Source organism: Delphinus delphis, chromosome 18 (assembly GCF_949987515.2).
Source record: "Delphinus delphis chromosome 18, mDelDel1.2, whole genome shotgun sequence".
Taxonomy (NCBI): Eukaryota; Metazoa; Chordata; class Mammalia; order Artiodactyla; family Delphinidae; genus Delphinus; species Delphinus delphis.
Window position 1 is genome coordinate 16,663,668 of NC_082700.1, and position 13,165 is coordinate 16,676,832.

Consider the following 13,165-nt stretch of genomic DNA (forward strand, 5'->3'; position numbering starts at 1 on the left):
AAAAGCAGGTTAAAAAAAAAAAGCAGGTACCAAGTCAGACAGTCCAGGAGAGCTAATCAATCACTGCTTCTGAATATTTTCCAGTTTCATCTGATATTACTGTGTCTCTCCAGCCAAACTCAAAGGCAAGTATACTACATTAGAAGTGGGAACTCTCATATATTACCAAATGAAAAATAAGAAAAGAGAACAATAAAAAGGAATGTATACTTGGCACCTACCAGGCTAAATACACAGTCTACCACTGCATTTCGGCAACTGAAAACCACTTCAAATCTTCTCATGCACACAGGTATATGAAATTCAACACCAGCAATAAACTCTTCTTCTGTATGCCTTACAAGAAACGCAAAGTGGCCTTTCTACCTTAGCACTAAGTGGTGACGGTCAACAGAAAGCAGAGGGCTTAGAAAGCAATGGAAAGCACTCTCTGCAAACAATGAGAGACAGAGGGACAGAGGGAACTGAGATACCCCATGACGCACCCTCCCACTCTCACCCAGAACTGTCAGGGCTACGTGTGGCATCCTTTTTCCTTCAGAGTCAACACTGAGCCCCAAATCAAAGGAACGCTCTTAAAAGAAATAGAAATTGGGTGTTGGGTGTGTGTGTTGGGGGCAGGTGGGGTGGCCATAGTAACTTATATGAGAAAGCATTCTCTTCTCTTCTCTTCTATTTTATTCTAGAAGCTATATCAACATCCATTTGCAAGGAAATAAGATGTTAAAAACTTGAAGATCCTCAAAAATGGATAAGAGCAAAGAGTTTCCAGTGAACACAATGTGCACTCCATAGTACAAAAGTCATCTGACTCGGGGTGTGTCAGTGTTTTAGGAGAAAAATCAGAATTGTTAGTTAAAAATTTCCTACCATCTAAGACACACAGTTATTGATCTAAACTTGTTTAAATCTTTCCTTTCTCCTTGATTAAACCCTGCTCTGACGCCAACAAAGAAAAACCCATGGACCAGACTCCAAACTGGGCAGATAGATGTGAAGGATGGCAAAGTCAGGGTATGTGTTAATGTAAATATATACACTAGTCACTTACCTGATTGAACTGATTCATTTATAAACCAAGAATGGTTTTTTTCCTTGAAAACTTTTATTTCAAACAGCTGTGGTAGACACACATTGAACAAGTAAATGGCTCCTTCCCCTGTTAAAACAAATCTGTTTTTTATTTGTAAGTTTTCACACACACACACACTATTAGATAGTCAAAAGACTATCTAATAGTTCTGAGGAATGTTCCTAATATGAACATAAACATACATAGATATAGTCTACACAAAGTGACTCCAAGGAACGCTTGTAGCTATTACATACAGATGCTTGTTTTCCAACTGTATAATCCTCACTGAACTTAGACCAATAAACACAAAAGTACAAATCATTTATCTTAACTGCTACAGAGCCTCTCATTGAGTCCGCTATCAGATCAGGAAGGAAAACCCATTTTTAAACTACCCAAACCTAATGGCTCAGCCAGATGAACTGAGTTGGCCTGTGGGCCCTGTCTCCAGGGCGGTGTACAGCCTCCCATACAGAGGGCGGGAGACAGGGCCTGCACACCTGAGGCGAGCTCCACACCTGAGGTGAGCTCCACAGGAGAAAGGCCAGGGCCCTACAACAGCAACGTGCTTTACGCCATGAGGAGTGAGGAAAGCCACACCCAATTGGATGAAAATTTCCCTTTCTTAAAACACCAAAAAAAAAGGAAGTTAGAAGGGGGCGGGGACTGGGCGCATCTGCACGAATCTGAATGAATCCCTCCAATGCACGAATTTTTTTTCTAAGCATAGCAAAATCCAGGGCCCTGAGTTTGAGTCTATCTCAACTACATGCTGGGCGTGAGCCCTTGGGGAAGCTATATAATCCTTTCTGTACTTCTCTCTCCATATCTGTAAAATGCGAGCAATACTGAACCTACCTCAGTATTTTTTTTATAAGGATTGAAAAGATAGAATACGTACACGTAAAGCTCCTAACACAGCACGTTAGTAAGCGCTCGGCAAAAGTTAGCCTTTATTTCTCCATAGTCAGTATAGCAAAATGTTGTCCACGGACATTTAGATGAAATGAATTTTACAAGAAGCCTGACCTTTTTTGTACCTTCCTTTTGTTAAATGCTTTACTGATAACTAAAACTTCTCTTGAAAAAACATTTCTCACCTCATCTTAGTCTTACATATACCTAGGAGTTCCACATAATATAACTGACCAATTACATTCAATTTCATTTTGAGGAAAAGAAAACTGGAGGAAGCCGGAATTTTTGCCTCTCTTGTTGTTTCTATTTGTGTCTTTGCAACAACAATAACAACACGGCACTGCTCACTGGATTTCTCTTGCTTTCACTATTCAGTACGACAGTCACCAAGAGGATGCTCTAATTTGCCAAATATCAGGTATCTACTCAAAGCCTTATAAAATTAATAACCTTGTAAATCTTATAAAATAAACTAATGGAGAAAAATTTCACACAGAGATAAATAGTATCACCAATATTACTATATACTTATTGTGTATTTTAATATCTTTGCCTAAAAATTATAAGACAAAGCAAAATACACTGACTATAAAGGTAAAATTGTTCCTGATAAAACATGTATCTCCTCAAAATACAATGTTTTTAATGCAAAAAAATCACCCTTGGCAGGAAAAAATATATATACTACTTTTCAGTCTGAACAAAATAAGGAAAGTACAGCTAAAAATGAAACTATTCAAAATCTTGGCATGTCCAGTAAAAGCCTTCCTTTTTTTTTATAAACTCTGGTTATTTATTTTACTTTATAACATAAAATGAGTATAAATGGAGGCTAATATTGGATAACTACTTTAGGAAAAGTTAGCTTAAAAAGGCCAAGGAAAATTCATCTGTTTTCAGAGAGAAATCAAACACGCTCCATTTTTTTTTTGTTTTGCCATCATTTCTGATGAATACAGCTCTATGGATTAAATTTAAGAAGAAATAAAAAAACGTTTAAGTCAAGTGAATTATCTTAGAAGACTGGTTATGTCATTAGCTTGCTTTTGTCACCATGTAATGCTATCCTACCTTTAAAAGCTATTCAGGAAGAACAAACATACAAAGACAAATAAATATACACATTTTTCAGCCACAACGTTTTAAAAATGTTCAAGTTACCATTATCGGGGGGGGGGGGGGGCAGGAGCGCTTACCTGAACACGGGTTAACCAGTTTTACAAACATAAGCCCACTTTTCATCTTCTTTGAAGCATCTTTTAAATACTCTGAAAAGAAATGGTGAGTTTGTAAAATTAAAAGACATCTGTTTTGTTGCTCACTTTACTTACTTTACTCTTTTTCTTTCTTCTGTTTTTACGATTTTTCTTCCTAAAAATTTTAGCTCTCTTCTATTGCTTATAAATTGTGTGATCTTATGCAAATTATCAACTTCTCTGTGAAGTGCAGTGGAATTTAAGGTAGTTTTAATTTACTTCTTTGAGAAGTGCTGAGGAGCAGGGCTCAGAAGGGTTAAACCTTGGCTCAAGCACCCGACAGCTCTGTCACCTCAGGCAAGGGTCCTCATGTCCCGTCTCAGCCGTCACATGTATAAAATGATGATGATAATATGTACGCTTGCCTTTCAAAGGATTAAACTAGCTAATTTGTTTAAAGTTCGTATATTCAGACAAACAGAAATAATAAATAATAAGTGATAGCTCTTATTATTATTTTTTGTTACTATTATTATTAAATAGAACATTTAAAAAATCAATATGTACTGGACATTCATGTTTTTTGCCCCTAATTATGATTATCTACTCATGTCCTCTGCCCATTTTTCTAGTAGGGCATTCATCTTTTTTTTTACTACTGTATTAGGAGTCTTTACACAGTAAGGATATCAAATCTGCTTTTATTGTTTTGGGGGGTGGGGGCGACGGGGCGCACCATGTGGCTTGCGGGATCTCAGTTCCCAGACCAGGGATTGAACCCAGGCCATGGCAGTGAAAGCCCCGAATCCTAACCACTAGGCCATCAGGGAACTCCCTGTTTTTAATGATTATTTCACCACTTAGGAGATGTAAAATCTTTGTGTAATCTCATCAATAACTTCCTTCATGGTTGTATCTTTTGTGTTATACTTAGAAAGGCCTTCTCTCCCTCAAGATAATGTGAATTGCCCATATTTTCTTCTAGCACTTTTAGATTATAGTTAACCTATTTGGAATACATCTCTGTATAAGATATGGGGAGGAGATATCCAACTTTAATTTTTTGCAATGAGTTGTTCAGTTGTCTCCATGCCATCTAACTGAATAACCTATGCTAAGTGTTTCAAACACATTTATGAGTCTACTTATGGACACTGTATTTTGACCCATGAATCTGTGGCTATATTAGCATTAGTACTTCAATATTTTAATTATTGTAGCTTTAAAATACATTTTAATATCTGGTGAGTTAAGTCCTCTCATTATGTTTCCTCCATGATATTTTAATGTCAAAGTTTAAATCATATAGATTAAAACATAAAGACCATGACAATTTTATTTATAACATCCTCATATATTTTGAGTGGGATATTTAAACCCATTTAAAGAATCTCTCACCAAAAGGAACCAAGGTACTCTGATTAATAAGGGAGCAGAGCAACAATCTACCAAAGAGTAAATGAGAAAGCTCTGAGGAAGGAAGGGAACTTACAGTCACCTTTATTTTCTACAGCCCCACTCCCTTTACCCCACTTTAGATCTTCATAAACTTAAATATAGCAAGCATGTTTAGAAACTGGCTTACTGATAAATGGTGTAGGTACAACTTTTTTCTCAATAGTAACATTAAATATATAAAGAAAAAACCCCCTAATTTTGAGATTTTCACTTGCAACCAAATGGAATAACAGAAACCCAATTTAACAGCCAAAAAACAAAAATAAAAAGGACAAAATATGCAAAACAACTATTTTCAATACACTGAGGTTGAGCCATGCAGGACAGTTATCTGAGAGATGGGAAACAAATGAGGGGAGCCCTGTGATCGCCCCAGCTTACTGCCTTGAGACAGTTTCCAGGCCACGGTGCAGAATGGGAGAACCCAGGTGAAGCCTGGATGACTCCCTGAGTTGTAGAGATGGAGCGGAGAGTTCTCAAGACACCATGGCTAGAGTTCACAGGTCAGCATGCAGGAACTGAGCAACAAAGAGAGAAAACCCCAGAGATCAGCAAAGAGTACTGCTTGAGTAGAGTATTCAACAGAGTACTGATCAGTGCATGCACGTGATGAAACTACCTAAGGGCAGGAGAAAAACCAGCTGAACAGATTAGAGGAAACAGTACCCCACATGCCCTCGGGGCCCTGCACTGGGCCTATTCCCAGGCAGACTGGAAAACCTCATAATTCAGAGGACACTGGGTACAGTACTCCAAAGGGTCTTGCCTCAGTGGTAGGGGACAGACTAGACTAAATGTTGCTCCAGTCCCACCGAACTAATTTTAAAAGCAAGACCTAAAAGAATCAAACTGTTTCCAAGTTCCTCCACTGTGTCCCAGAGTGAAGCTCAAGATTATTTATAGGAATACAAAAATATTCATCTGCCAAAAAGGTAAAATTCACAATGTCTAATCAAATATTACTAGGCATTCAAAGAAGCAAAAAAATATGACCCATAATGAGAAAAATAAAGAAATCAATTATTGAGAGGGGGTACTGATGTTAGACACAGATGTTAGAATGAAGAGACAAAAGAATTAAACACAGTATTCCTCATGTACAAAAAGTTAAGTAGAGACACAGAAGATTTTTTAAAAAGACCCAAGTTGAGATAAAAAATACACCAGATGCGATTGATGGTGGAAGAAAAGATTAATGAACTTGAAGACATAGCAATAGAAACTATCTAAAATGAAAACACAGAGAAAGAAGAATTAAAAATAAAGTATCAGCAAACTGTGGGACAACTTCAAGCACCCTAATAATTTATGTGTGAATTGGAGCTCCTGAAAGAGAACAGGGGGGAAACAGAAGAAGTATTTGAAGTATGGCAGAACAGTTTTGAATTTGATGAAAACTATAAAACCACACATCCAAGAAGTTCAATAAACCCAAAGCACAAAGAAGCAGGAATAAAATTATTCATCAGAATCAATAGTTCAAAACCAGTAATAAAGAAAACATCTTAAAAGCAGAGAGAAAAAAATGACATCATGTACTGAAGCACAAAGCTAAAAATGATAGCAAATTTCTTATTAGAAACAATGCAAGCCAGAAGACAATGGGGAAACATCTTTAAAATACTAAAAGAACACATGATGAACCCAGAGAAAATACCCTTGAAAAGTGAAGGTGGTCAATAGATTCTTTCAGAAATACAAGGGCTGAAAGAAATAATCACCAATGGACCCACATGACAAGGAATGCTAAGGGAAGTTCTTCTGCTAGAAGGAATATGAAACCCCATGAAAATATGAATCTACACAAAGGAATGAGGAACACTGGTAATGGTGACTGCAGGGGTAAAGAATTTTTCTTACTATTTAAATACCTTTAAAGATCATTGACTAAACAAAAATAACAATTTAGTGCAGGGTTTATAACATATGCATAAATAAAATATATGACAATAATAGCATAAAGGCCAGGAAGGGAGAAATGAAAATATACCATTGAGAGTTTCCTATACTATATGTGGAGTGGTGTTATATCACTTGAAGGTAGACGTAATCATTTAAATATGTGTACAGTAAACCCTAAAGCAGCCAGTTAAATTACAAAACAAAACAAAATGCTGTTACTAATACAACAACAAAGGAGATGAAATAGAATCATAAAAAGCACTCAATTCAAAAGAAGGCAGAAAGGGAGTAAAAGAAGTACAAAGGGGCTTCCCTGGTGGCGCAGTGGTTGAGAGTCCGCCTGCCGATGCAGAGGACACGGGTTCGTGCCCCGGTCCGGGAAGATCCCACATGCCGCGGAGCGGCTGGGCCCGTGAGCCATGGCCGCCAAGCCTGCACGTCCAGAGCCTGTGCTCCGCAACAGGAAAGGCCACAACAGTGAGAGGCCTGCGTACCACCAAAAAAAAAAAAAAAAGTACAAAGAACAGATGAGATAATTGAAAATAAATAGCAGAATGACACTCAAATCTAACCATATCAATAATCACATTCAATGTAAATGGACTGAACATCCCAATTAAAAGAAATTGTCAGACTAGATAAAAAAGTAAGATAAAATTATATGCTTCCTATAAGAAACACCATTTATATATAAAGATACAAGTAGATTAAAAGTAAAAGGAAGAAGATACAGTGTGCTTATCATGCTAACACTAATTAAAGGGAAGATGCAATGGCTCTGTTAATAACAGACAAAGGATATTGCCAGGGATGAAGAAGGTCATTTCATAATGATAGAAGGGTCAGGAGGAAATAATCCTCCATGTTTACAATCACACACACAGAGCTTCAAGATACACAAAGCAAAAACTGATAGACACTTCTGCCCCATCTCTAACCCCTGGCAATCACTAATCTGTTCTCTATCTCTAAAATGCTGTCATTTTGAAAATGTTATATAAATGGAACCATACAGATTCAATTTTAAGAAATCTTTTAAGACTTTCCTTTCTGCAACTTATAAAAATGTAAAGGATAAAGTTTAGCACTGTTAAAAACTTGTCCACAAACTAAAACAGGTTGTGGTCTTCTCTCCTTTCCCTGCCTGCTGTTTCTCACTTCCCAGCATCACATTTCTTCATTATGTCTCAAGGCACAGAAAAGGTGACCTCTCTTTTTTCAGCAATACAGCCTTTATTTTATTTCAGTATGACAGTAAATCTTTCAACTGTAACTTGGCAAATTATTATTGATTTCTGTTTTTCTTTTTTTAATAGAAAACTTTGGTTCTAGTGAACCTTGCCAGCTCTTCCTCCAGCTTTCCCATTCCTCCAGAGCTTAAAATAATCAAACTTTACAAATATCCAAAATCTTAAAAAGATATTTTTAATAACTATTCAAGGGAAGCAGTGTTTCCATTTTTCCCAGGAAGAGCAGTAAGTCCAGAGGATTAGCTACAGCCTAAAAAGTCAAACTATGAGAACTTTGGAATTACTAAGTACAAATAAATACTGACATTAATGTGTTCTGCTGCAAATGCCAGTGTTCTCTGAAATAGGCTTTAAGATATATTAGTGTAGATAACACTGAAATGTCTATGTAACAGGGGAAAAAAAGTCATCTTTTCTCATATACAGCCTACAAAACAACTAGCTGTTGGACTCAACCTTTCAACACAGAATTCCAAGGGAGATGCTATACTCTTTAACACAGCATGCATTTCAAACTTCATCTCTCCTGCCCTATTCATTCATTCATTTGTTAATTATTGATTAGTAAAAACTGACCCAGCCTCTACCCATGGGGAGTTTTCAGATGTCCCATGGAAGAGACATATCTTGAATCAAATAATCACACAAATGTAGACTGCAAATGTAACAACTGCTGAGAAGAAATACATGGACTATTAGACCTTATGAAAGATGATGTAACACAGATAAGGAGGTCTGGGAAGGCTTCCTGTGTGTAACACTGGTTGAGTTCTTTGCTTTGATGCCTAAGGAGTCAAAGGAAGCATGCATTCACTTTACCAGCTAAATATTCAGTTGGCTTCTGGGCCAAATCCAGTGCACAGGAGGGTTTTGTTTGCTATGCACATTTTTAAAAATTTGAATTAGGTGCCAATATTTGGAAATCAGGTAATTTTACATGAGATATATTTTCCCTAAATATGAAAAAAAAATCGTTGGGCAAAGATTTGCCTTGCACTATCAAAACACCTGGCAACAACATTTTGTTAAACGGCAGCTACCACTGTCTAGTTCCCTTTAGTCTTCCAAGGCATCTGTACACTCACCTCATGGTTGGATGATTATCAAATGCCACGTCTGTGCTCACTAAACTGCATTCTCATTTTCTAGATTCTAGGTACCTACAGCAAATATCAGATGTGAATAAGTAACCATTTAGTAATAAACACTATCCTCTTATTGAAACTGATTCTATTACCAATTTTACTATTCTAGGCACTGAGGATATAGCTGTGAATAAAACAAAGCCCCTATGCTCACAGAAAGACTGCATTTAATACACCCCTTCATCTTCCCCTGTCTGCTTCTTCTCCACCCCAGTCCCTCAATCCTCTGCCCTCGCACCTCGACTATCCAGTGCTACAGGGCAGGGAGTAAGACTCAGATCTGCCAGAACCTAGAGCCCCCGTGTCCAGAACTGCATTGTCAAACAGAAATAAAATGCATCCCATAAATATGAGCCACATTTGTAATAAACTTTTCTAGAAGCCATATTAAAAATACATAAAATAAATTTTCAATGATATATTTTATTTAACCCAATGTATATATCTAAAATATTTTTATTTCAATACATTAAAAAATATGAAATATGTTAGCATGATGTTAGCTGTGGGTTTTTTATAGACGCCCTTTAACAGACTGAGAAAGTTTCCTATTCCTAATTTTTTGAGTGTTGTTATCACGAAAGAGTATTTTCTCAAATGCTTTTTCTGTGGCTGTTGAGATGATTATGTGGTTTGGGGCCTTTATTTTATTGAAATAGTACAATATATTACATTGATTGATTTTGGTATGTTGAACCAACTTTGTATTCCTAGAACAAATCCCACTTGGTCATGGTGTATAATCCTTTTTACATACTCCTGGATTTGGTTTGTTACTTTTTGAGGATTTTTGCATCTATGTTCATAAGGGATATATTCTGTAGTTTTCTTTTCTTATGACATCTTTGTCTGGTTTTGGTATGAGGGTAATACTGGCCTCACAGAATGAGTTGGGAGGTAGTCTCTCTTCTTCCGTTTTGGGGGAGAAACATGTAAAGAACTGGTATTAATTTGTTCATTATTTAGAAGATTTTGCCAGTGAAGCTATCTGGGACTGGGCTTTTTTCTATGGAATGGTTTTAATTTACTAATCTAATGTCTCTACCTGCTATAGGTCAGTTCAGATTGTCTATTTCTTCTTGAGTCCGTTTTTGTAGTTTATGCCTTTCTAAGGATTTGTCCATTTCATCTAAATTATCTACTTTGTTGGCATACAGTTGCTCATAGTATTCCCTTATGTTCCTTTTTTATTGAATATTTCTATAAGATCGGCAATGATGTACTCTCTCATTCCTGATTTTAGTAATTTGAATTTTCCTTTTCTTGGTCAGTCTAGCTAAAGATTTGCCAATTTTGTTGATCTTTTCAAAATGGCCTCCTTTGACTTCACTGATTTTTCTGTGTTGTTTTTCTGTAATCTTTATTTCTTCCCCTAGTTTGCTTTGGGTTCAGTTTGTTCTTCTTTTTCTAGTTTCTTAAGATGAAAGATAAGGTTATTGATGTGAGATCTTTCTTCTTTTTTAATATAAGCATGTACAGCTATATATTTCACTCTGAACGCTGCTTTACTTTCATTCCTTACATTACTGTGCTCCATTTTCTTTCTTTTCAAAGTACTTTCTAGTTTCCTTTGTAATTTCTCCCTTGATCCATTGATTATTTAGGAGTATGCTGCTTAAAATTTCCACATATTTGTGAATTCCCCCAATTTTTTTTTTTTTTTGTGGTACACGGGCCTCCCACTGCTGTGGCCCCTCCCGCTGCGGAGCACAGGCTCTGGACGCGCAGGCTCAGTGGCCATGGCTCATGGGCCCAGCCGCTCCACGGCATGAGGGATCCTCCCGGACCGGGGCACGAACCCGTGTCCCCTGCATTGGCAGGCGGACTCTCAACCACTGCGCCACCAGGGAAGCCCTAGAGAATCTCTTAATCTGAAGTCCCATCCTTCCTTCTTAACTCAGGAAACAAAACTGTGGCTGTGAAGCACAATAATTATCTTGGTATAACAATCAGTATCTTAACTTGCAAGAACATAGTTCAGATTAATGCTAACTTGAAATTTTCAATATCATAAAGAAATTTCCCTGCAATGTATTACCCCCTCATTTGTACTATTATCGTACAAATTACATCTTTATATAAGCCCATCAACAGTTTTATAATTATTGCCACACGAGGTTGTATTTTAAATCAGAGAGAGAAAAGAGTTACAAACAAAAATACATCTGTACTGTCTTTTATATTTTTATCTATGTATTTATCTCTACCACTGATCTATAGTCTTCATGCAGATTCAAGTTACCATCCAGTGCCTTTTCCTTTTAATCTGAAGGACCCCATTGTGATTTTCAGGTCTTAGTTTTTCTTTATCTAGGAATGCTTTAGTTTCTCCCACAGTTCTGAAGGATAGTTTTATCAGACAGAGAACCCTTGGTTGACAGTTTTTCTTTCAGCATCTTTAATATGTCATCCCACTAACTTCCAGCCTCTATAGTTTCTACTGAGAAGTCAGTTGTTAATCTTATTGAGGCTCCCTGTATTTGATAAGTCGTTTTTCTCTTGATGCTTTCAAGATTCTCTCTTCGTGTCTGTCTTTTGATGGTTTGACTATGATGTGAGTAGGTGTGGATCCCCTTTAGTTTATCCCCTTGGAGTTTACTGAGCTTCTTAAATCTGTATATTATTTGTCATCAAATTTGAGAAATGTGGGCTTCCCTGGTGGCGCAGTGGTTGAGAGTCCATCTGCCGATGCAGGGGACACGGGTTTGTGCCCCGGTCCGGGAAGATCCCACATGCCACGGAGCAGCTGGGCCCATGAGCCATGGCCACTGAGCCTGCGCGTCCGGAGTCTGTGCTCCACAATGGGAGAGGCCACACAGTGAGAGGCCTGTGTACCACAAAAAAAAAAAAATTTTGAGAAATGTTTCACTATTAATTGTTTAAATATTCTTTGTCCCCCTTTCTTTTTCTCTCCTCCTCTGGGACCCATTATAAATATTCTGATATGCTTGATGGTGTACTGCAGGTCTCTGAGACTGTTCAGTTTTCTCAATTCTTTTTTCTTTCTGTTCCTCAGGCTGGATAATATCAATTGATCAATCTTCAAGTTTGCTGTTTCTTTCCTCTTCTAGCTTAAATCCGCTGTTGAGCCTGCTAATGAAATTTTCTTTTCAGTCATTGTAATTTTCAACTCCAGAATTTATATATTCTTTTGTAATTTCTATCTCTTTATTGATATACTCTATTTTGTGAGATTTCATTGTCATACTTTCTTTTAATTCTTCATAGTTTACTTTAGTTCTTTGAGTATATTTATAATAGCTGATTAAAATCTTTGTAGAATAAGTCCAACATCTTGGACCCCTCAGGAGCAGTTTCTATTGATTACTTTTTTCCCCCTGTGTATGAGGCATACTTTCTTATATCCTCATGTGTCTCACATCTTTTTATTGAAAACTGCACATTTTAGATAATATAACAATAAATGTGACAATTCTGGAAATCAGAGTCCCTTTACCTAACTCTTTAAGACTTATTGTTGTTGCTGCTTTTGGTCATCGTTGCAATTGTTACAATTTGTTTTTTTAGTGACTTTTCTGGACAAATCCTGTAGTCTCTATTCCCTGTTGTGTGCAAACACTGATGTCTCAGTTAGCTTAGCGTTAGCTAATGACTGGTCTGAGATATCCTTAAAAGTTTTGAACCAAAAAGTCTCCCAACATTTGCTGAGGGGATCTTCATGTGTGTTGGGGCATGCCTTCAACACTCAGGCAATTTAAACTTCTGCCTTAGCTTTTATTTACTGCTTCCCTTGGGCCCCAAGGTCAGTCAGAGGTGAGAGAATCGGGCTTCTCAGGTCTTTCCTAGGTATGCACACAGCCTTGCATGTGTGCACAGTGCTGTAATTCCCTAGGAATATGTCAGAGCTTTTCAAAGCCTTTTACGGAGATTTTATTCCCGTATCTTCCTTTTAAGTTTTTGGCCAGGTTCTCATTTCCGCAACTGGCATTGCCCCCTCAGCAGCTGAGTATCAATTGCCGCTGAGTGTTTTTGACAAAGGTCCTGGGGATAGGGTTTTCCTGCCGAGTGAGTTCTGAGCTCCAGTCAGGTCAAATGACAACAATGCCCTGTGAACAGGGCTTTTCCAGGGAGCTGGAAGACAGGTCAAATAGGGACAATGCTCTGGGAATGGGACTTTTTTTTGAGGAGCCCCAAACATGGCCTGCCCATCCAGTGGTTGCAAGCCTGCTGGTTTTCAAGGTTACGGTAGATCTGAGCAAA

General features: G+C 37.5%; 1 protein-coding gene across 6 annotated transcripts in view; it reads right to left on the reverse strand.

Annotated features, from left to right (window-relative positions):
- RNASEH2B (ribonuclease H2 subunit B) overlaps nucleotides 1–13,165 on the reverse strand; it is an 84,497-nt gene that overhangs the window by 55,495 nt on the left and 15,837 nt on the right. For all 6 annotated transcript variants that reach the window (XR_009516840.1, XR_011246249.1, XM_059996132.1 and 3 more), the window contains exons 2-3: nucleotides 3,190–3,261; nucleotides 1,052–1,159 (exon numbers count right to left, since the gene is read on the reverse strand). Coding sequence is in view for 4 of the 6 variants with exons in the window: in XM_059996132.1 (XP_059852115.1) it covers nucleotides 1,052–1,159; nucleotides 3,190–3,261 (180 nt within the window). In the remaining 2 variants the exon portion in view is untranslated. The remainder of the gene's footprint in view (nucleotides 1–1,051; nucleotides 1,160–3,189; nucleotides 3,262–13,165) is intronic.